Consider the following 25,897-nt stretch of genomic DNA (forward strand, 5'->3'; position numbering starts at 1 on the left):
CTGTCATTCCATGTATTCCTGTTCATTAAGTGAACATAAATATCAATGATTTTTCATGTCAGAACTGTGTGTGTTCATTGGTTTCAACCAAACATTAAGTATGGATACAAGAGTGACAAATTATAATTTTATATTAATCGATTAGTTATATGGAATTTACAATAAGAATACTGTACATTTTTAAATTGTCAGTACATTGTTATATATCCTTTATATCAGTAACATTTCTCATCATGTATGTGCATATTTTTTTGAAGAGCCGGTTGTTAAACTGTTACTAGTACTCTATTGACTTTCATTTTATAAAATGAATAATATTCTTCCTAAGACTTCATTTTTTTGTATTGATAAATTCATCTTTTACAACTGAATTTTCATTTATATTTTGTGTAGCAGCTGCCATTTCCACAATCATTTCTTTCTCTTTGTTTCTCTGTCAATTTGAGGATTCTTGTCACTCATTGTTATGTGATACAGGCAGGAAGGATAACATTTTCAGTTTCTAGGATTTTTTTCTGGAAGTGGAAGAAAAAACCCTTTTTAACAGCCATGTTCCAGGAGGTAAGGAAAATAGTAGAACAAAACTGCATTGTTTGTATGAATTAATTTGTTCGCTAAAATAATATATCACATTTTCTAGGGATTCAACTAATGAAACTACTGCCCATTCTGATGCTGGCAGCGAACTTGAAGAGACAGAGATCAAAGGAAAAAGAAAAAGGGGTCGTCCTGGTCGGCCTCCAGTATGTATTATACTTGTCTTTGTTCTTGTAATGTTTACTGAGTAAAGGGGCTTCATATAAGCTGCTTGTTAATTCTAGTTCTGTTAATACTTTTAAAAAATTTTGGTGGCTTATTAGAAATTCTTGAAAACTTTTGTTTTATGAATTGGATTGACAGTGATCAGAAAAAGGAGCTTGATTTTCATCTTTTTTGCTCTCCATGCTGCACTTGTAAATAAATTGCCATCCATGTAAAGACATGGAGAAGATGATTAATATGAAATGAGATGTAGTTAATTATGACTTCCCTGATTTTTAAAGGGAATTGTTGCTTTCTTGTGAGCTCCTAAGCATGCATTTTGGTAGTATTAGTTTGGGATTTGGGCCTAGTGTCAGAATATATTCTCATTGATACATGATGGAGAAGTTAAGAAGAATTCTGGATATCCTTATTCTAGAGGGGTATCTTTATATATTTTTGTGTACACCAGTCATTATTCAGTTTAAGGTAGCATAAGCTCTCAGAGACAGTATCACTCACCATGTCAAGGGTTAAGGTTTATATTATTCTACACTCATTTTTATGATATGATTTGGTATTAGCAATTTTTTTTCTATTTTGTGAATATTCTATTGGAAAGTTTCAGTCTCCTTTTGTGAAAGGCACGATATTATAATGAACTCTCTGTATAATCATTACCCAGCTATAACAGCCATCAAGTCATTGCTAATCTTGTTTCATTTCTCCATCCCTTATTTCCTTCCCATTTTATTTTCAAGGTCATCATCATTCCACCTGTAAAAATTTCAGAATGCATTTCTAAAAGACACATGCTTGCCTTTTCTTTTAAAAACTTTTATTATTGAAGTATAGTTGACATAAAATGTTTTGTTAGTTTCAGGTTCACAACATTGTGATTTGACTATTCAGTATATGATGCAGTGCTCACCGTGATAAGTATAATTACTACCTGTCACCATACAGTGTTAGTACAATATTTTTTTTTAAAAAGATTTTATTTATTCATGAGAGACACAGAGAGGCAGAGATAGGCAGAGGGAGAAGCAGGCTCCCTGCAGGGACCCCGATGCGGAACTCGATCTCTGTACTCTCGGATCACACCCTGAGCCAAAGGCAGATGCTCACCCGCTGAGCCGCCCAAGTGTCCCATGTTAGTATAATATTATTGACTATATTCCCTATGCTGTATTTTTTAATACTTGTTACTAATTTAGTTTCTAAGTGGAAATTTGTACCCCTTAATCTCTTGTACTTATTTTGCTCCTCGAACCCCTCCCCACCCCTTCCCCTGCCCCTCTGGCAACCACTACTTTGTTCCCTGTATTTATGAATCTGTTTCTTTCTTTCTTTTTTTTTTTTTTTTTTTTTTTTTTTAGGTTTCACATATAAGTGAAATCATATGGTATTTGTTTTCCTCCATCTAACATATTTTGCTTAGCATAATACCCTATAGGTCAATCATGTATGAATGTCCATCCATTTGCCATACTGATAGAAAGATTTCAGTTTTCTTTATGGCTGAATAATATTTGTGTGTGTGTGTGTGTGTGTGTGTGTGTATCATCTTTTTTAATCGATTCATCTATCAGTGGACAATTTAGATTTTTTCTGTATCTTAGCTTTTTAAATAATGCTCCAATGAACATAGGGGTACATATATCTTTTTGAATTATTCTTTTTGTTTGCTTTGGGTAAATACCCAGTAGTGGAGGAAATACTAGGTCATATGGCATTTCTATTTCTAATTTTTTTAGGAATCTCTGTAATGGTTTTCATAGTAGCTATGCCAATTACATTCCCACTAATGGTACATGAAAGTTCCCTTTCTCCACATCCTTGCTAGCACTTGTTGTTTCTTTTTTTTTTTTCGATACTAGACATTCTAACTGTTGTGATATGTTATTGTGGTTTTGATTTGCATTTCCTTGATGATTATTAATGTTCAGCATCTTTTCATGGGTCTGTTGGTCATCTGTATGTTTTCTTAGGAAAAATGTCTATTTAGTTCCTCTGCCCAAGGCTTGATTTATTTTTATTTAACAATACATATCATTATCATATCTCAAAATAAAAACATTGTATAAACATCATCAAATTAACTACTTTAAAGTTTATAATTATTTCATAAATGTTACTATTTTTAAAGTATAGTTTGTTGATTTGAATTATGATGCAAATAAAATCTACTTGTTGGAATTGATTGTCATATTAACCAGTTATTATAAATATGTCCTTGTGACTTAAGACTTTTTTGTGTATTATTGGTATTCTATCCATGTTTCTTTGCTTCAGTTTTTAATTAGCTTCAATGAATCTTCATAACCTTTAATTTTCTAGCATAATCTTAGTTTTTAAAAAAGTTGGAGGGATGACTTCTACCATTTTCTCCACTCTTATATTCCACCTTTATTTAAAAGGAAAAAAAATGTAGAGGAAAAGACATACACTAAAGTTAGTCTTTATAATACTTCTCAATTTTGTTAGAATATTTGGTGGTAGAATTCCTTATGAAGCATTTTGGGAAAAGTTCAAGAGCTCTACACTTAGACACTGATCTAGTTCCCCTTACTATTTCTCAGGCTATAGGCAAGTTACATTGTTTTCACTAGGATTCAAATGAGTTAAAGGTGCAAATTGTAAATAAGACTAAACTTGCTTGAAGGTTGGAGAATGAACTGCCTATATGATTGCTTACTTGAATTTGTTTTCCTTCAGTTGAAATTCTTTATAAGACTCCAATTAAGTGCTTCCTTCTTCAAAAACTTTTTTTTTTTTTTCCTGAAGAGAATTTATCATCCCTTCAGCAGGCTGTTGTGTTATTCTTTAGAACTTGGCTAATTTTGATATGTGTATAGCTGCATTCGTATAATATTTTTGTTTTCCTTGTTGAGAAGTATGCATATTCAAACTGAGCTCTTTTGTGGTTAAAATATGATTTAATTGTACTAAAATTGCTACTCCGTAATCTAGTAGGTAAATAGTACATGTTCATCCCATGTTAATAAAATTGAAAATGAGTTTACCAGGATAGGATAGTGCATTCCAGAGACTTGTGTTAGATTTTAGTCCATATCTTCACACTCATTAGTTCACATTGGTATCTATACTCACATCCACTTGACTTAAGCCTGTTTGTTGACCATGGAAAGAACACAACTTCCTGAATTTCTCCTCTGGCTTTGCAGTAACCTGATGGTATTTATGTCATTTAATTGTAACATCAGTATAATGACATAGTCTTATGTGCAGTTTACAAAATAGAAAACAAAAGTATGAAGTACTAATCCGCCTAGGGTCACATACAGTATTTAAGTGGCAAAGCTAGGTTTTGAACTTGCATTTTAAACTCCCAAAGTCTATCGAGAATGCCAAAGTGCCAAACTATTTTATATTGAGAGATTTTATATTTTATGTTGAGAGATTTTATATTTTCTATTTCATATTGAGAGATGTAATTGTCAGAGTGATCAGGTTTGACATATGCTCCAGTACCTGTTCTGAAGGTTGCTTGGACATTTTCAGTCAGCTGGCTCCATTTTGGACAATTCTAAGTTGTGATTGATACATACTTTGTGCTGTTTTAATATTTATATTTTTAAAGAAGACTTCATGATCTCTAGTTTTGTTTACTCAGCCATATGAAAACAAATAGTATAAGGACTTTCTGTTATGGGTAGTATTCTTTTCATTTCTAAATTCTTACAAGGCATCTCATTGTTGGTATTTCTTTTTGGTATAATATTTCAGAGACCTTGTTTGTTATTAAAACACTTATATTTTGTAGTTGTCCTAATCAGTACTTTTTATTGTAACTCTCTAGCCAATTGATTAACAATCTCTAAACAAACCCTATATCGTGTTTATACTGACACTATGATTGTATTAACAAATAATAGTATCATTTTCTTTGTCTACACACACTACTCGCTTGGTGATGATATCTAGTCTCATGACTTTAAATACCACGTCTAAGTTTATGTTAGTAAGATTTATATCTCCAGGCTGGACTCTACTCTGGACTCCAAAGTCATTAACATGTCTGTTGAGTTTCTTTCTTTAGATAGTTAATGGGGCCATGATGTTTAAAAAATCAAACTGCTAAGCTGTCTATCCCCTGCCCACCTCTTTTGTATAATGGCAACTTCAACCCTCCCTGTTGCTCAGGCTTTAAACCTGTGGTCATTTTTGACTCTTTCTCACCTGTATTCGGTATATCAGCAAATGCTGTCTAATCGATTTTCAGATTGTGTCTTTTTTTTTTTTTTTTTTTTTTACTGAAAAACTGATTTAAGACACTGTCAGATACTTTTGCTCAAATCTGTCAGGATTGTTCCTTGTCTTAGGACGTGTCTCATCTTCCTATTGACATCTCCCCTAAAAGTGGTATTTAAAATTGCAAATCCTCACTCCTACCCAAGGAGACTTATACACATGGAAGAAGGTGATTGTATGTATGTGTGTGTTTTTTTCCCTCTTTCCACAATACTTGATTTCCATCTAATGTAGTATACATTTAACTTATGTACTGTCTGTCTCCCCCCTACTAGAAGATAAGCTTCATGAAGATAGGGACTGAAGATAGGGATTTTTATCTGGTTTGTGGAGTGCTGTGTAGTAGTGTATGACTTTCATTAGGTGTTCATTAAATACATGAATGGTGTTTAATTTTGTCAAATTGTCACTCTTTTTTCCTGGTGTTTAAAATTCTTTTATTTTGAAATAATTTCAGATACAGAAAATTTGTAAGAATTCTGCAAAGAATTTCTATGCAGATTCTTCACACAGATTTTCCACATGTTAGCATCTTGCGATGTTTATTTTTATCATTTTCTCTATATATGTACATATATATGTAAATATATATTTTTATATATGTAAACCTGTATAGTAGCCCTCCCCCCTTATCTACAAGGGACTCCTGATGGATACCTGAAATTGCAGATGGGAACAAACTTTATATATACTATTTTTACCCTCTATATACATACTTATGATAAAGTTTAATTTTATTTATTTAGTTATTGAGAGAGATCATGTGTGCATGCAATTGGGGACGAGGGGCAGAGGGAGAGGCAGAATTGCATGCAGGCTCCATGCTCAGCACAGAGCCTTATGCGGGGCTCAGTCTCACGACCCTGTGATCATGACCTGAGCTGAAATCAAGAGTTGAATTGCTTAATCGACTGAGCCACCCAGGTGCCCCAGTAAAGTTTAATTTACAAGTTACACATATTAAGAGATTAACAACAAGAACTAAGAACAATTAAAACTGTATACTGTAATAAAAATTACATGAATGTGGTGTCTCTCACATATCTGATTGTTATGTAGTCACCCTTCTTGTGATGATGTGAGATGAGAATACGCTTATATGATGAGATAACATGAGGTGAATGATGTAGGCATTGTGTCATAGTGTCACTCTACTATTGATCTTCTAATGATAACTCAGAAGGAGGATCACCTGCTTCTGGACTGTGGTTGACTATAAGTAACTCAAACTGAGGAAGGTGAACCTGTGGATAAAGAGGTCTATTATATTATTTATCCATTATTACTTTTAAACTGTTTGAGAGGAACATACATGGTACTTTACTCCCAATGCTTTAGTATGAATTTCCTTAAAATCAAGGATATTCTCTTACACAATCACAGCACAATTATGAAAATAATATTGATATAATACTGTTATCTGTATCCTTCTTTCCACTTTTGCCAGTTGTCCTAGTAATTCCCTAAGCAAAGGAAAAAAAATGGTTTCCCTTTGGGTCAGAATTCAGTCCAGAATTTCATTTGTCATGTAAGTGAACTCATCTGCAAACTAACCTATCTTGAGTCTCTAGTTTAAAGTTTTATTAAGGATTTTGTTTTCTTTGTTCTATTTAAATGAAAACTGAACTTCTATTCCCAGAATTATTTAACTTTTATATTTGCCTTGGCTGAAATGGAAAGTTAAATCAAAAGATACAATTTTTATTTTAATTTATATATATTCATACCCATAGAAGATGGAGAATACACATGAAAATATTAACAAGCATTGGAAGAACAGGTAAATTTGTGAGAGTTGGATCTCCTAAATTCCTTGATACTTTTATGTAGAATATTGTGAATTTCCTGACGTTTAATATTTTATATAATTTTTAAAGGCTTTATGTACTTTGTACCACATTAATTAATCCCTTATTATTGAACATTTATGTTAAAAATTCTTCATTAATCTAAACCATACTGGCATAAACTATCACAAATAAATTTTCCATACTGACACAAACTATTTCCCAAATTTTGCTATAGATCCATTGATCTTTTTTTAAATCCTAAATTCTTAAAAGTGGAGTTGGTCAGCCAGAAAGGTATGCCATGTTTTGAAAGCTTTGGAGGTGTATTGCTGGTTTGCCTTTCACACAGCAAAATACATAGCATTGCCCATCTACTGTTGATTATACTAATTATTAAAAATGTGCTTATTTTTAAGTGATGTAAATTTTAACAATATGTTTTGAAATATTGATCGTTGTTTCTTTTTTGAATTGCCCATTTATCATTTTCTATAGCACTTTCCTATTTTTATGTTTCTAAAACCAGTAATCTCATTATAAAATGATTTTTTTGTAACTTAAGCCTACACACTTTTCTGATCACTTTTTGAAATGTATTCATCATTTGGACTTCTATCTCCTTTCTCAAACCAACTTTGTTTCCTATTTTATTATTAATTTTTCATTTAATATTCTATAGACTAATTTTTAGTTTGGAGTTCCTTAATTTAGTTAAAGCATAGCATAATTCTTCCAGGAACTCACAATTAAAATGTGAATCACCATTCAGTTTCCTCATCCCACATTCCATTCCCTCCCTTCTATATCTAATTAGATCCGATTTGGTAAATTTTTATTTCACAGTGTCTTCTACATCTGTCTCTTCTTTTACATTCCCCAATTTCCTTTTTTTAGGTTTCACTTTATAGGGAGTTTGAACTGTTAACTTCCTGCCTTTAGTCTTTTCCCTTTTTTATTACATTAAAAAAAATAGTGCCAAGTTGACTTTTTTATTTAACTTGTTCAGATAATAAGAAGTGCTTTTTTGTTGTGAGTTATGGTCTTCTATTTTGCCTTACAACCTAATATTTTATTGTGTTTCCTTATTTATAAACTTTCATTCAATCAGATACATTTCTTTACCCTTCTCTATGTGTGGGTGTCTTGTGCTTCATGGTGTTTTTCCTTTCTAGAAACCTTGTTTCCTGAATTCTATTTATGGTAATCATACCAATTTTACTAATCCATTAAGTTCCAACTGGCAGCTCATCTCTTCTGTGAAACTTTCTCTGGTTATCTGTTACTGGAAATTCTCTGTCTGTTCATAGAACACTTGGAGCACTTACCTTAAATCAAATTTCTATGCCAAATATTTTTTATAGACTGTAGTGTACAGTTGCAGTATTATGTTGCAGTTATTTGTGTTCCTGGTTGTTAAAAAATAATTTTTATGTAATGATTTTGTATTAAGTTATTCCAAGTATGTTTATATACACGATTGTGAAAGGATCGGTGTTACTGCACATTCAGAGCACAGAGTACAGATAAATTCAGGTAAGGCACCAAACTAAAAAACAATATTGGTAAATCTGTGTCTCTTAAAGTTTCTAGAAAAGTCATTGCATATTCAGAGTGCAGTTCATTTTATACAAAGCTGTTGCGATAGCGTAGTTTAGGGTTGTTAATTTTCCTGCACAGCAGTGCTAACTTAAAACAGTTTACCAGAAGTATAGATACACATTTAAATTAAGTAACAGACACTTTTTCATAAAGCATTTGTTCTAAACTCTGACATTTGATTACATCATTTTCGCAAAGATGCAGTGAAGAGTGTGTAGCTTAATGATTTCATGAGCATATTTTCTGTGAAAGTCATTACTTAATAGTTTTAGGCAGGCTTTATTTTGGGTAGTTTTGTTTTCCTACATGTAATTATTTATTAGCATCCCACTCCCCACCCTCCACCCCCCGCCCCGTGTCCTTTGAATTAGCTCCAGCAATGAACACATGACTCTAGGTTTCTTTGGTAGTAACCCTATGAACCATGGACATCTCATTTAAACTGTTTTTAATGGGATTCGAAGCATGAATCTTCCTCCACCACCAGTTGACAGCATTGTATTGGGATGTTGAAAAATACATCTTAAATACTGTAAGTTCTTTGAAAACCGTGTGTGGTAGTGTATGGAAGGATAAACTTTTTAATGTATCTGGTACATAGTAACTGCATGATGAATAAAGAAATAAAAGTTGTGTTGAATAGTGAAAAAAAAGTCTCTCTTCTCGAACCTTGTGTTCTGTAGATGGAATTAGTTTGTCTTTGCTAATGGTTAGATTCAGGTTCTGCATATTTGGCTATAATACCACTTAAGTATCACTTGAGCTCTTAAGCAGGAATTCTGGAAGGTTAAAGTAGGCGAGACTCTGTAAGACGTGACTTAGAAATTAGACATGCCCCCTGGGTTGAGACAGGTATTTGGGAGGAGATCCACTTTGCTATTAATTTAAGAAAGATGGGCATCCCTGGGTGGCTCAGCAGTTTGGCGCCTGCCTTCGGCCCAGGGCACGATCCTGGAGTCCCAGGATCGAGTCCCACGTTGGACTCCCGGCATGGAGCCTGCTTCTCCCTCTGCCTGTGTCTCTGCCTCTCTCTTTCTCTATGTATATCATGAATAAATAAATAAATATTTTTTAAAAATTTAAGAAAGATTTCCTAGGCAAGAAGTAGTTGGGGTAGATGGGGTTAGTGGATCACGTTTTGTCAGGAAGATGTGTGTGTATGTGTGTCCAGAATCAGTAAGCATTTAGAGATGTCTTCTTAGCTAGATCTTTGCCGTATCTGTGGTCTGGCAGCCTCTTGTGGGAGACATACCTAATGGCCTGAGATTCAAGGATAGGACTTCAGTCAGTCCCTGGGGTAAACTGATAATGGTAGGATGGAACTCTAGTTCCAGAGGAACTGGTTTACTGGCTAGGTTACTAAGGTATTAGTAATCTGTGAATTAAGGCAAGGACTCTTGAAACAACTAAGCAACTTTGATGTGGAACATCATCTGTTTCTTTCATCTGAGCACTTTGGATCCTTGTTTAGGAATGGGAATACACCTACAGGCGGTCTCACCTTTGTGGCAAAAATGAGTAGGGAAGGGAGCCTGTTAAGTCACAAGTTAATAAAGGGTTACATATGTAGTATTACCTGTTAAAATAACTGTCAAAATTCTTAAATTCCCCCTACATCTCTGGCCCCCTGCCAGACTCCAAGCAAACATGTGATTTGAGTGGGATAAATGTAGTTTATATGTCTGAGATGGGGATTCTTCTCAGGACTGCAAAATTGTATCCTTTGGGTATAACCTGAAGATTGATTGTATGTATCCTGTGTTGCATTATTACCTCCTCTCTTCTTAACCTTTATTAGGGACAGTCTTTCTGAGCATCTTTTACTGTTTATTACTGTCCGAATTTGGAATATGGGAAAATCACTCTTGGGATAATGGGAATAAAATTGATGGATCTTAGATTAGATGAAATGGATTTTTGTGATCTTTCCCCCCTTTATGATCCATTCTAAAGGATCCCAGGTGTGAGAATTCTGGCTTATTTCCTCTTTACTTAGGGAGTTTAGCTCATATTACCTATATACTATATATGTATAATAATGTATGTCTATGTGACACGCAGAAACATTTCTACACATACACAGGCTTACTTGTCATTGTGTTATTTGTAATTGTAAAATATCCAGAATAAAATAAATGCCCATCAGCAAGTTAATGTCTAAAAAAATTACTGTATGTCTGTTCAATGCAACACTACAGCTTTCAGAAAAGAATTGAGGTATTCTCTAGGACAGACTATAGATTGACTAAAAATCTGTGAAAATAGAATGGTGCAGAACTGTGCATAAGTAACATAAAGTATAATAGATATGTAGAAATATATAAGAAATATATATGTATATAATATATTTGGGTTTTTCCCCATTTTTTTTTATTCTGGTGAAATACACCTAAAAATCTGCCAACTTAACCATTTTCACGTGTACAGTTCAATTGTATTAAATACATTCAGAATATTGTGCAGTCATCACCACCATCTCCAGAAATTTCTTATTTTATTTTATTTTATTTATTTATTTTTTTAGAAATTTCTTATTTTAAAACTGTAACTCTAATAAATAAGACATGAGGATACAATGTTGAGCATAGAAAATATAGTTAGTAATATTTTAAGAATTTTGTACAGTAACATAACTAGATTATTTGTGGTGGTCACTTCATTATATATATTAATATTGACTCATTATGTCGTATACCTGAAACTATTATAAAATTGATATACTTTAATAAAAACAAAAATGTAAAACTCTATACCCATTAAACAATAATGCCCTATTTCTGCTTTCCCTCTGGAACCAGTTTCTATCTATGATTTTGAATAAGTACCTTATATAAGTGGAATAATAGTAGTATTTGCCTTTTGTGACTGGCTTCTTTTACCTAGGATAATGTCCTCAAGGTTTACCCATGTTGTAGATTATGTTAGAATTTCCTTCCCTTTTAAAGTGGAATAATATTCCATTGTGTGTATATACCACATTTGCTTATCCATTCATCCATCAGTAGATACTGGGGTTGCTTTTAAGTGTGGGCTATTGTGAATAATGTTGCTGGGTGTACAAATAAGTTTTTGAGACCCTGCTTTCCGTTCTTTTGGTTATATAGTTACATGTGTAATTGGATGATCTTATGGTACTTTTATTTTTAATATTTTGAGGCACTGACATACTGTTTCCCACAATGGCTGTACCATTTTACATTCCCATCAACAGTGCATGATGGGATGTGGAGAATTCTGATTGATGAGAAATCAGAATTCTCCATATCCTCTCCAAGAAATGTTTTCTCTTTTTTTGATAGTAGCCATCTTAATAATTTTTAAAAATATTTTATTTATTTATTCATGAGAGACACACAGAGAGAGGGGCAGAGACACAGGCAGAGAGAGAAGCAGGCTCCCTGCAGGGAGCCTGATGTAGGACTCGATCCTGGGACTCCAGGATCACGCCCTGAGCTGCTTATCTGCTGAGCCACCCAAGCATCCCATAGTCATCTTAATAATTGAGGAGTTCCATCTCATTGTAGTTTTAATGTGCAGTTCCCTAATGATTAGTGAGATTGATCATCTTTTCCCTGTGCTTAATGGCCATTTACATATCTTATTTGGAGAAATGTCTAGTTAATAAGTTTTTAATATATTATGGATATTAATCCCTTATCAGATATGATTTGTAAATATTTCTTCCCATTCCGTGGGTTGCCTTTTGCTCTTTACCCATTGAGTGGTTTTGACACCCTTGTCAAAAATCATTAAACCATACATATGAGAGTTTGTTTCTGGGCTCTCTTTTATATTCTACTGATCTATATGTTTGCTTTTATGCCAACACCACACTGTTTTCATAGTGTATTTTTGTAATATGTTTTGAACTCAAGAAGTGTGAGTCTTCCACTGTTTTTTTTTCCCCCCTTAAGATTGTTTTGGTCATTTTAGTTCCTTTTGGGATTCCCTGTGAATTATAGAGTGTTTTTCTATTTCTGCAAAATGGGTAATTTAGATTTTGATAGAGATTGCATTGAATCTGTAGGTTACTTAGGGAAGTATTGACCTCTTAAGAATATTCTTCCACGGGATCCCTGGGTGGCGCAGCGGTTTAGCGCCTGCCTTTGGCCCAGGGCGCGATCCTGGAGACCCGGGATCGAGTCCCGCATCGGGCTCCCTGCATGGAGCCTGCTTCTCCCTCTGCCTGTGTCTCTGCCTCTCTCTCTCTCTCTCTCTGTGACTATCATGAATAAATAAATAAAATCTTTAAAAAAAAAAAAAAAGAATATTCTTCCAACCCATGAACATAGAATGGATTTCCATTTATTTCTTCTTTTTTATAAAAGATTTTATTTGAGAAAGAGATAGAGACTGAGAGAGAGCAGGAGCAGGGCAGAGAGAAAAAGGGAGAAGCAGGCTCCCCATGGAGCAGGGAGCCTAACATGGGGCTTGATCCCAGGACCCTGAGATCATGACCTGAGCTGAAGGCAGACGCTTAACCAACTGAGCCACCCAGGTGCCCTGGTTTCTTTTTAAATTTCATATGCATTTCTTTGTTTATATGACATACAAGTACTGAGTAGTAGTGTTTGTCTCTTAGGAAAGTAGATTGTGGATTGAGGGTAGGGGTGGGCAAATTTTCATTATAAAACGTTAATCACCTTTTGATTTAGGCCATGTGAGTGTATAACTTATTTAATATGGAAAAATAACATTTTGTTTCCTCTCTTCAAACATACATATATGCATACACAACACACACACACAGAAACATGTGCTTGCATGATACTGAGAAAATATTTGTTACTCTGAAGAGTGAGCCCAGATACAAGACTTATTAGGAGGAGCCAAAATCAAGAGTCTAGCTACAGAGAATGAATGCATGAAATGTTTTTAGGCAACTTTATTAGCCTGTAAAGAGGGATTTGGTATGGTAGGTGACTGAACAGATAGTAAATAATAGCCTTACTTGCCATGCTGAAGAGTTTGGATTTTAAATTGATGGTTAGGAGGGTCACTAAAGGTTAGAGATGTGATGGAATTACTTTTGTAGTATAAGAATTACTGTGGGTATAGTATTGGAATAATGTGGGATCGTTCAACAGAAATAAGATGTGAGCCACATCTGCAACTTCATATTTTCTACTAAGATCCCCCAAAAATGGGTAATAAAATTAATATATCTAATATGTTATTTCCTCATGTAATTAATATAACATTATAAGTGAGATATTATATATGTTATTTTTCATTTTAAATCTTTACAATCTTGTGACTATTTTATGCTTACTGTCCAGACATTTTATTTTTGACTAGTCCTATTTCACCTTCTCAGCTACATGAGAGTAGGGGCTACCATGTTAGTGCAAGTGTAGACAATCGAGGCCTAGTCAGGAAATAGTATCTATTCTAGTAATTGGAACAGAAAACTTTATTGTGAAGAATTATTAAAAATCCTTAGTCATGTGTCATTTAGGAATTGCAAATTAAGATAACAATGAGATAATAACTGTATATCTATTAGAATAGCTGAAATCCAAAAACCTGACAAAGCTGTCAAGACTACAAAGCATTAGGAACTCTCATTCATCATTGGGAATGCAAAAATTATATCTACTTTGGAAGACATTCTGGCAGGTTTTTCTACAAAGCTAAATGTAGTTTTATCGTATGATTCAATAATAATCATCCAGGGCACCTCGGTGGCTCAGTGGTTGAGCATCTGCCTTTGCCTCAGGTTGTGATCTCAGGGTCCTGGGATCGAGTCCCACATCAGGCTCCTTGTGGGAAGCCTGCTCTCCCTATGTGTCTGCCTCTCTCTCTTTGTCTCTCATGAATAAATAAATAAAATCTTTAAAAAAAAAATAATCATCCTAGATTTTTACGTAACCCATTTGAAAATTATGTCTGTACAAAATGCTATATATAAATGTGTATAGCAGCTTTATTCCTGTCAAGAAATGGTGACCAAGATGTCCATCATTAGGTAAGTGAATGGCAAAATGTGATGCATTCATACAATGGAATATTATTTAGGAATGAAAAGAAATTGGCTATTCAGCCACTAAGACATAGATGAAACTCAAATGTATATTGTTAAAGTGAAAGATACAGCCTAAAGAGGCTACATATTGTGTGATTTAACTATGTGAATCTGTAAAAACTAAAACTATAGTTAGGATCAAAGAATTCATTGTTTGCCAAAGAGAAGTGGGAGGGTAGAGTAGGAGAAACACGGGGATTTTTTTTTCAGATGATGAAAACTTTTCTTTGATATTATATTGTGCATACATGACACTGTACATTTGTTAAAACCCATTGAACTTCACTGAAAAAGTGAATTTTATAAGTATAGATTTTATAAATTCATTTAGGAGGTTAGGTGGATACTAGGATGGAATGTAGCACGTGACAAAGCAGTCTACCTCTTTTTGAAGTATTTGAAACCATGTCACTGGAGGGAGTTGGGCAGGAAGTTGCTGACTTAAGTAACTTTGGAAATGAATTTGTAATACTAAAATCAAAGAAACTACGTTGTATATATAAGCAATATAATCTGGTTAATGAAATTGTTTCTTTTGGGGTATGATTGAACAGTTCTAATACTGCATACTAGTGGGTGCCAGGTTTGTCACTGTTGGGTTGGGACCATACCAATTTATTTATTTAAATAAATAAATAAAATATAAATGAATATATTTACATGTATATATAGAGAGCACATATTTCTTTGCTTTAGAGCCTAGAAGAAAGGACACTCAATATCAAGAAACAAAACCTATTGCCCAGATCTTCTTCTGATATCATTCTCCAATAAAAGGAACTAGAGTCCTTGGAGTATTGGCTGGTTTTTAAATTGAGGAAGGGAATATATAAGATGAGCCTGCAGAATATTATGCTGTCAGAACGTAATTAGTAAGACACATAAGTACACACACAGATGGGCGTATGTGAAATGGATGTAAGAGCCAAATAAAAGATTTCCCAATGGCCAGAGCTGAAGCAGGTTGAATAGTAGAACTGTGTTGAATTATAACCCAGAGGATAAAATAAATTCTAATGAATCCACATTAGTTTAAATGATTGAATGAATGAGAACAGACATGTCTCCCATACTAAAGAATTTCTAAATATATGTAAATACTTCTGCCTGAAAAAAATGTTGAATAACTCCCCACCTCTTAAATGTGGGATGTATGAAGTATCTTTCCTCCAAAAGTACACTATGGAAGGGGGCGGAAAAGTAACTTTACAATGGAGAAACCTGACAAACACCACCTTAGTCAATTGATTAAAGTCAGCATTTACAGTCATAAATCATGTTGGTAGTGTATACCTTTGATATGAGGTGAAAAAAAATCTTCTCCAAACCCTTATCTCAGTGTAGTGATGAGAAAAACCATCAGACAAAACCTAGTTGATGAACATTCTATAAAACACTTGGCCAGAAATCCTCACAACTGTCAAGATTACTTGAGTCTCAGAGACCTACCTAACAGGTAAGAAATATAGGGAGGCAAAAAATATCTGAAAGGACAAAATCCATGTGGCTTATTGATAGAGTTTCAAAACGTGTGTATTATATTTGGCAACACTATTTTCATTGGTAAGTTTGGTGAAGCAGCAACCGTGATGAGTTTATATATGAATGAAATTTATGGGAATAATAATAGTGACTGCTGGTGATTCTATCAAATTGCCCATGGCTTAAAGGTTAGACATAAAGTGGTAGCTAATGTTGAGTTTTTTTAAAAAATTGGGGAGATGGGATGAGTATCAATTCCTTCAAGGCAGGAGTGTTTGTATAGTTTATTGTTGTATTTCTAGAACCTAGAACAATTTTAAATATGTTCAGTGTATGTTTGTTACATGAGTGGTAAGAAATACTTGAGGATCTATATAGAGAAGTTGAATATGCAGTATTTCCAAGTTAAATTTTATTGAATGAGGTTTCTGAGGGAATAGACTATTGAGGAAGGTATAAAGAAAGAGATGTAAAGGAGGCATGGTTAAAATCTTCAGCATTGGCATTATTGTTGTGTAAAACACTAACTTCTTTTTAAATTTTCATGTCTTATATAAATTACACTTTACCGTTTGCAGTTTGTTTTTAATTACTAAAAGTTGTAAAGCTTCCTTTGGTCAGGAATTGTATCTCTTACCTGTAGGTAGTGCTAAGTATTTATCACAGGGTCATACATAACTGAGGTATTCTGCATAAAGCAAAGTGTACCTGTGTTTAATTTAATGTTTCCCTCATCTTTTTATCAGTCTACAAATAAGAAACCTCGAAAATCTCCAGGAGAGAAGAGTAGAATTGAATCTACTGTTAGAGGAACAGGTCGTGGAAGAGCTAATGGGCACCCTCAACAGAATGGTGAAGGGGAGCCTGTCACATTATTTGAAGTGGTGAAATTGGGGAAAAGTGCAATGCAGGTAAATTTTAAGTGTTTTTATTTACAAAGCAGTACACCTATGTGAATCCTTTTAAGTGACATTTTACACATCTTGCTGATTGTATAACATTGAGAAATTTATCTTAAAAACTTTTGTTTTCTAAATAGTATTAGGAAAGGCACTTTAGATTACAGTGTACTGAGTAAAATGACTTTTGTATAATAGCTACCTAAGAAAATTTTTATTGCCATAGTATTTTTTTTAGAATCAGGCTTAAAATAAGTAATATGTGTACTGAAGAATATTTCAAATAAGAAAGGGTATAAAAAAGGATTAAATAGTGAACTAGGAATAACCATAATTAATATTCCATAATTATTTTGTGTATGTGATCTTTTATAAACTTCTTATTCTCCCTTCTCTTTCCTCATTCACTTAACATAATTACTAAATATTTTGCAAGAGCTCATAATTATTGGCTTCTTACTAAGTTAGTGTAAGGTAAACCATAATTATTTTGCTATTCTTTTAGTGCATCTTTACATTTTTTTTACTGTTAACAGAAGTCATTCATGTTTACTTCTTCAGTTCTTATTTTCATTTTAAAATAGTTGAGGTAAAACTATTTGGTGAAAGGTTATTTCTTAACTGTGTAATACATAAATACATTCTACTCTCCAAAAAATTTTACTAGTATATCTTTCACCAGAGTCTGCCTAGCAACTGAATACTTTATATTTAGAATCTATTTGGTAACATCGGTGAAAATTGTATTTCATTGTTTTATTTATTTACTTAGTTATTTACTTTTAAAGATTGATTTATTTATCGAGGGAGAGAAAAATCCAAGCAGATTCCACACTAATCATAGAGCCCCACACAGGGCTTGATCTCATGACCCTGAGATCATGACCTGAGCTGAAACCAAGAGTTGGAGGCTCAGCAGACTGCACCACCTAGGTGTCACTGTAATTCATTATTTTAATCTGCATTTCTTTGATCACCAATAATAAAAGTTCAGCCTTTTTATTCACTATTTATTTGCTCATTTTTTATACTTAATTTTCAGTTTCTTTAAAATTTAGGTAACTTATGAAACAGGTTTACTTTTAGAACTTTTCGTTAGTATACTTTTTATTTTTTAACCTGTATTTCCTTTTGCATTCCTTAAGGGAGTTTGGTGTTTACTCCTTTTTATGTATGTTACCAAATTGATATGTTCAAGGATCTTGGAATTCATGTGGGAAGAGAGGGAGGTGGGGTAGTGTGATGATGCTAATGGTAAAAGAAATACAAAATTTCCAGTTAATTTGAAGCAATGGTCAGACTCTTAAGATACATAAGTATAATTTTAAAATAATGACCTTTAGCCACAAAGCTTGATAGTTTCTTTATTATACTTCAGTAGAAAAATTGTTAGCAAACTATAAATATTTTATTTTTGAAGGGTATTTTATGGCTTTCCACTTTTAGGTGGAAACTTAAGCAGAAAAATGAAGGAAATTTATTTTTTATTTTTATTATTTTTTTTATAGATTTATTTATTTATTTTAGAGAGAGCATGCCAGTGTTGAGCAGGGGAATGGGCAGAGGGAGAGAATCCTCAAACAGACTTCCTGCTGAGTGCAGAGCCTGACATGAGGCTTGATCCCAGGATCCCAAGATCATGACCAGAGCCGAAATCAAGAGTCGGATGCTTAACCGACTGAGCCTCTCAGACACCCCAAGGAGGTTTAGTTTTATGTATAAATTTAAACATTGCATTTCAGTATTTGCTTTCATTTTTTTCATGTAAGATTTTATAAGATCTTTGTATTTATAAAGGTAATTTTAATGTATATTGTATTAAATCTCAATACCAGCTTCTTAAAATATGAAAAATAACTTCAATATTTAATGTAACAAAATCTGGTCTAGAATTTGAAACCAAATAATGACTATTTTGTAATTTTTTTTCATTCAGGATTCTAATTATGGGCATTATTTCCTCTGAATTTACTTTTTAATTTTTAATGTTTTTATACTATTCCTTAACATTACTGGGCCATAATTTATTTAAACAGTTTTTATTTCACGTGCTTTATTCTTAAAATATAAACTACACTACTAAAACTAGTTTACTATTCATATAAACCAGAATAGTTTTATTTTATTAACCATAATATTTCTTTAAATAGTCAGATATCTATCTAAAATGTATGTGTGGGAGTGTTTTTGTAACATAAATTTCTGAAAGTAGTTGCTGAGTAGAGGGAATGCATATTTAAAAAATTGATGTTTCTTTTATTGAAGGTGGCACACTAATCTCACTAATCTCACTATTTATTACCTCCTCATTTCTAATGATAGATGAATATTAAAAAGAAAATACAGACATTAATGAGTTTAGAAATTAAATGTTTGTGTGCTTAAAGTAGAAGATAGTCTACAATGATGAAGAGGATTGGGTTTAGCATAGAGAAGAAGGTACTTACAGCCAAGAATTTGGTTTTTGTGTGTTAAAAGGACTCAAATTGTTCCATGAAACAGAGGAATAGAGTCAGGCTTATTAGTACATGAAGCCAGGGCCTAACATTAGTCTCCATACTTTTAAGGAGACTGAAGAAAGGCACTGATAACTGTTGCATAAGCTAAAGCATATGTTTAGGGGATTGTGTATCCCAGGTTACCTTTGAGACTCCTAGTTTATGCTTGTTGTTTATGTAGTTATTAATAGAGACTCTTAATACTCAAGAGGGTCCTTGGTTGGATAATAATCTAAAACTTTATTTATGGGAAATCAAGAGCTGAGAAAAGGGAGAAGACAGGCATCGTTCTTAAAATGAGGACCAGAATTGAAATGTCTGCTTAACTAAGTTGGTGACTGGGTCTATAAAAATTCACCATATTATTTTAAAGCTGTAAACTCTAAACCTGCATTATATGATCTAGTTCTGCAGTGGAATGACCAGGATAAGCAGAGATAATCACAAAACTTCAGATGGGGAGGGATGAATAGTAAAAGAAATAAATAGCAATTTAAGGTACTAGAGAGATGAAAGGAGAAATGGTATCTAACAAAAAAGGGAATAAATTTAATTAGTTTTACTGAGGGAAAGAAACTACAGTAGATGCCATCAAAGGGAGAATTCAAAAATTGACATTTATTAGGCGTTCATTTAGAATGTAGTCCGGAGAAATAAAGAAGTAAATGTGAAAGAGCAGTTGCGTGACTTTGGTATGTATTGAAGGGCTCAAAATATGCTAGAGGAAGAAATCAAAGGGAATAGAAGAGACATGGTTTTTAGGAGATAATTTTAGAAAAATTTCTTAGGCATATTTCCTCAGATCCAGAGTTTGTTCTCAGGAGTGAGCAATGTAAGTAAAAATAATTACTTATTTTTAAATAGTAGAGTATAGCTGCAGAACATGAAGGATTAAAAGGGAATCTTTAAATAATTTCAAGGAATATTTGATCCTATTGTCTGACCACAGTGCAAATAACATTGAAATACAAAAAATAGATTCTTCTGAATTATACTTACAGATATGGTTAAGAGGTTATATAAAGAGTTGATGTGTGAATGTTAATTAAAATACTGTTAGTAAAAATATTGAGGCCAGTTAAAGCACTAATTGAATAAATATACAGTCTTAAATGTATTAATATTAGCAAAAGCAGTTGAAACTAGAAAAAGAGCAAACCTAAGGAAATTAAGAAGAAAGAGAAATAATTAGGAAGGAAGGGATAAAGTAGAAATGGAAATTAAATAGAGAAAGAAATTGTATAAAAGGCCAATTAAATAAAAATAATAATGATTGGGGGTCAATACATTTTTAAAACCTAGAAATTTTATCTGCATAAAGGTGGTTTACTATCCAAGGATAGTAAAATAGTTTTAATAGTAAACTATTATACTATTAAAAAATATTTTACTATAATATACCAGATAGACATGTTTTAGAAGGGAGAACTTATCCTTATGTGAAATGTTTAGAAAAAAAGCATTTGATAAAGTTTAGGTGATGTTTGTGATGAACAGTAACTCTTAGTGAAATAGGAACAAGAGGGAATTTCCTTAGCTTGGTAAGGAAGATATAAAATTATACATACTTATAGAATATGGAACTGTCTTTGCAGATTTTTCAGGATAAATTATAGACTATTAGAACTAACGAAAGTGTTCGGCGAAATTCCTAGAAAGAAAATTGACATTAAAAAATCAGCCTTCTGTGCAGCAGTAATAATCTATTAGAATATGTAATAGGAGGCAAGAGCTCATTCAAATAAAGTGCTAAAGATGAAATAATAAAATTTTGGCTATAACACTATAAAATACTGTGTCTCACTCATCAGATTGAATAACATTAAAATAGTAGAAGATACTAAGGGTAAGTAAAGCTATAGAGTGCCAACTATTGGGAGTACAAATCTGTCTAAACCCTTTGGAAAAAATTTGGCATTATCAAGAAAAGTTGGATGACCTATCCATTTTTCATTCATTTTGTAAATATTTAATGAGTGCCTACACTGTGGAAGCCATCTTTTTATTCTTCTTTGATTTTTTAAAAAAATTGTGACTACTTTGAAGAAAAGCAATTCATTTCCTAGATGTAACCTCTAGAAATTTTTTTGTGTATATAAAGGAGGCAAATACAATTCTTTTTATTGTTTTGCATATAATAGCAAAAAATACATTTAGAACCTAAATGTATATGAATAGGATAATCGATAAATAAAATGTGGTATTTGGAAACTTAAGTTTTCTGTAGTGATTGAAATGAGTGAACTAGAGCTATAGGTAGGTACTGTTATGCATTATTTCAGAAATGCAGAAATGCATTTTAAAGAACAAAGCAAAGCTACAGAATGATACATACTATATTGTACCACTTATGGTAAAGTGTAAACACATAAGTTCAAATCAAGTTTATGATATTGTTTACCTAGAAGACAGAAAGAGAATGGGATCAGATAGGTCTATGTGGGGTGCTGCAACTGAAACTGCAGAAGAAGGAAAAAGAAACAAGTGTGGTCGTAAAATATTAAGTGTTGTTGAAGCTGGGTCCTCTTTACCTTGTCTATCGTGTTTATTGTGTTATCTGAAATAAAAATAAGTGTTTCTGAAATGCTTCCCCAAACAAGGTCTTCTTTAGTCAGTATGTTTGGAAAATGACTGCATCCTTTCCCCTTTGGAGAGGTACAAAATGTGAAAGCTTTGATTAGATTTGTATTGAAGAACCTGATTACTTTTGTTTATTCAGCATTCCATAAACCCTTGATTCCTACAACTATTTATGGCTTTCCTGTCTTTTCTCCCTATCAGAATTGTAAAGAATCCATTTCACTAGCTGAATAGGTACTTATGCACCTCTTGTAACCAGAGGCTGTATATTCAGAACTAAAACCACAGTTTTGTCCTCAGGGAAGCATATTGTAGAATACTTTAGTAAGAAGATACACAGGGTGGGTTGAAAACATGAAAAATTCACTTAGGCCTATGGAAGGCTTGCCTAAATACATAAAGTTTGTACTGTGACTTGAATGATGGGTGGGAATTAGATAGGCAGCAAAGAGTATTTCTTATGGTAGAAACAAGACATGAAAAGATGAGATCTATACCTTTTACTGTAGAGGGCATACAATGCTCTAGTAAAAATAGAGCTAAGAGAAAGGTTAGATTCTGTACATTGAGTGTTTTGATAGGCAAAAAAACCAAGAAGACAGAAAAGCCATACATAATTGTAGGAATCAAGGGTTTGTGGGATGCTGAACAAACAAACAAAAAAATCAGGTTCTTTAATACAAATCTTTTCAAAATCTTCACATTTTGTGCCTCCAACAGGGGAAAGAATGTAGTAATTTTCCAAAAATATTGGCTACAGAAGACCTTTTAGTAAAATTGATGGCATTTTAGAAAGAAAAGGACTTTATTGATGAATGGTAGCATTTTTAGAAATACTTTCCTGGATGCAGTTTAGATAATGATTTGGAGGTTGTAGGACTGGAATCAGAATCTTTTTACTGATCCAGATTTTTATTAATCAATTAGGAAGAAATGCATGTTTAAATTTAGAGTGTCAGTGAGGATGAAGAGGAAGTGACAGAGTCTACAAATATTAAGGCTATGGCGTAATTCTGAAAGATGAGAAAAAGGAAAAAATCTAAGGTGATTTCTAGTTTGACTTGGTGGTGTTCACCAAAGAAAATTTGCATGACGATAGGTGTTGGAGGATGGATATGGAAATAATTTGGTTTGGACATTCTTACTTTTAGATATGTGACACTGAATGCATGTTGAATTTTGGAACATTCATGTTATTTACTTAATCTAACTGGTATTTTTTTTTTTGTTGTAGTTATGAGCTTATTAGCATTTGAGTGAACTTCTGTAATCCATTGGTATTTGAATTCTGTTCCCTCAGATATCAACTAAAATGTTGGATTATATAGGTTATTCATTAACAAAAATTCATTAAAAGCTGATTGTTTCAGGCATGGGGTTAGGTGCAAGAGATACAGATGAACTAAACTTGTCTGATCCTTGTCTGCCTAAACTTTCTAATCATAGAAGGGAAAGGAAATCCTCCATACTAATCAAATGGTCTGTTAATATACCATCACAAACCATTGATAAATACTAATTGTCTTAGTGTACTACTTACTAATAATAACTTCTGTGAATAGGAATTGGAGTTAGACTATAAATGAGATGTACCTCCTGACACAATTTAGTCTTCTGTTTGCTTTTGACATGTGACTCTGAAGGGAAAACTGGTTTTGTCCATTTCAGTATGATTGGAAAAGGAGAGATGTCTTAGGGGATAGTCTGTGATCAGTCATTCTCTCTCCCTTAGAGAGGAAGCTTTGTTCTGATGTAAAGGAAACTTGAATTTTTAAACGCCATTGATTTCTTCTAGTCCCCCACATACAAATGATGTTGCCAAAATCTCAACATATAAAATACAGAGAAATTCTTCCTCAAGATTTAGCTGTGTGCATTTTACTGACTACACTAAAGAAAGTGGAAAAGCACCTGTGAGTTTATTTAAATGTCACCTGTTAACTTGTGTTTGAACTCATAGTTATGATTTCATAGAAATTGCATACATTACTGAGCCATTAATAAAATGGATAAAAGTGTTTCATAACAACAACTGAATTTCTAAATGTTCATTGCAAAACTTAAAAGGTTCAATAAGTATTAAAATGGCTGGAGAATATTGAAGAAGTGTAATTAGAAAAGAAATTCTAATGAGATATTAGGAGAGAGCAAGTATATCACTGACTGAAATGAATCTGACAAAGATGGCCAGAAGATATTGAAGGAAGGAAATATTACAACGAAGATAGTGAGGAGTAAAACCTTAGAGAATTAAGCAGATATAAATACTAGCTATGATTAGTAGAATTAGTCAAAATATAACATAAGAAATACGTGTTTATATCTATGACTACTGCTGTAAGATATTGGATAAAGGATTTAAAAATCATAAAAAAATAAAAATCATATAAAAATACTAAAACATTTATTCTGATTTTTAAAATTTAAATTCAGTTTGCCAACATACAGTATAGCATCCAGTGCTCATCTTGTCCCATGCCCTCCTTAACGCCTGTCACCTGATACCCTATCCCTCTACCCGTCTCTGCTTCTGCAACCCTTTGTTTCCAGAGTTAGGAGTCTCTCATGGTTTCTCTTAATTTTTCCCCAGTTTCTCCACCTTCCCTATGGTCCCTTGCACTATTTCTTATATCCCACAGATGAATGAAACCATATGATAATTGTTTTTCTCCGATTGACTTATTTCACTCAGCATAATACCCTCCAGTTCTATCCACGTCTGTGTAAATGGCAGATATTCATCCTTTCTGATGGCTGAGTAATATTCCTTTACACACACACACCACATCTTCTTTTCCATTCATCTGTTGAAGGAAATCTTGGCTCCTTCCATAACTTGGCTATTGTGGACATTGCTGCTATGCATATTGGGGTGCAGGTGTCCCATCATTTCACTACATCTGTATCTTTGGGGTAAATACCCTGTAGTGCAATTGCTGAGTCATACATTTAATCTGATTTTTAACATCATAATGAAAAATTTAAATTTAACATAAACATCTAGAATAAGCTTAGCTGAAGTAGAAAACTGTAAATAGATGTTTAAACAAGACAGAAGTTTATTTTTCTCATATATAAAATAGCATAGATACGTGATAGTTCCCACGGTAGCAGGAAGTTGTCTAATAATTGAAATTGTTAATATTTTAACAGTCAAAATGTACATAATCACAGTTTCAGTAGCTATATATTTTGATATTACTAAAAAATGAAATTTGTATATGAAAGGAAGCTGTGGGCAGCACAGTTGTAGATACTCACCCATGCAGCACACTTTGGGTTCTGTTACAAAGCCCCATGAGTATCTTTCTGTCCTATCCAGTTCTTACTCCTATGTCTTGATCCTAATGAGGAGTTTACATTAATAATGACAGTCAGCCACATTACATTTCACATGTCCCATGATTGAGTTGATAACTTAGGGGTGGAGGTGGAAGGGGAGGAGTGCTACTGGTGCCAGGCCCTGGGCTCTTGAGGTGAACTCTCCATTCTAGACCTCTTAGTTCCTACAGATAAAGGCAAACAAGAGTGGCCAGAGCCTGGTAATGCCTAACAATTGTACCTTTGTGGACATTGATTACCTGTACAACCTCAAATGTGACAGAAATGGTATTTGAAGGTCCAGTAGTACAACCAGATGTTAATTTGCCAGTGGGTGAACCTGATGGTCATCCATGATTTGGAAAAAGAAGACCTGATCCTACAACATAGCATCTTTGTTGGAATAGCATCCCTGCTAGGATGCCTGTGCCTTTTAAAGGTAGGCTGGGAAGCTAAGCTGCAGAGGCTCTTTTGTGACTGTTATTTGATAACATTCCACATACATGCTGGTGGTACACTATAGGCAGCTCATTCTGTATTAAGCAGCAGTAGAACACCTCTGGGAAAATCCTTGATGAGATGGACATTGCTAGCTCTGCCTATTTTGAATCTTTATTTATTTATATTTATTTATTTATTCAGAGAAAGAGAGAGAGGCAGAGACACAGGCAGAGGGAGAAGCAGGCT

At 33.3% G+C, this 25,897-nt stretch overlaps 1 protein-coding gene across 11 annotated transcripts in view; it reads left to right on the top strand.

Annotated features, from left to right (window-relative positions):
* Positions 1-25,897, top strand: part of STAG1 (STAG1 cohesin complex component) — a 393,663-nt gene that overhangs the window by 127,664 nt on the left and 240,102 nt on the right. For 9 of the 11 annotated variants that reach the window (XM_072792608.1, XM_072792615.1, XM_072792616.1 and 6 more), the window contains 2 exons: positions 641-743; positions 16,659-16,823. In XM_072792608.1, coding sequence (XP_072648709.1) covers positions 641-743; positions 16,659-16,823 — 268 coding nt within the window. Of the gene's footprint in view, positions 1-542; positions 562-640; positions 744-16,658; positions 16,824-25,897 lie in introns of those variants that run through there. The other 2 variants (XM_072792619.1, XM_072792617.1) reach the window with 2 other exon arrangements.

The sequence above is a fragment of the Canis lupus genome, chromosome 22 (genome assembly GCF_048164855.1).
Source record: "Canis lupus baileyi chromosome 22, mCanLup2.hap1, whole genome shotgun sequence".
Taxonomy (NCBI): Eukaryota; Metazoa; Chordata; class Mammalia; order Carnivora; family Canidae; genus Canis; species Canis lupus.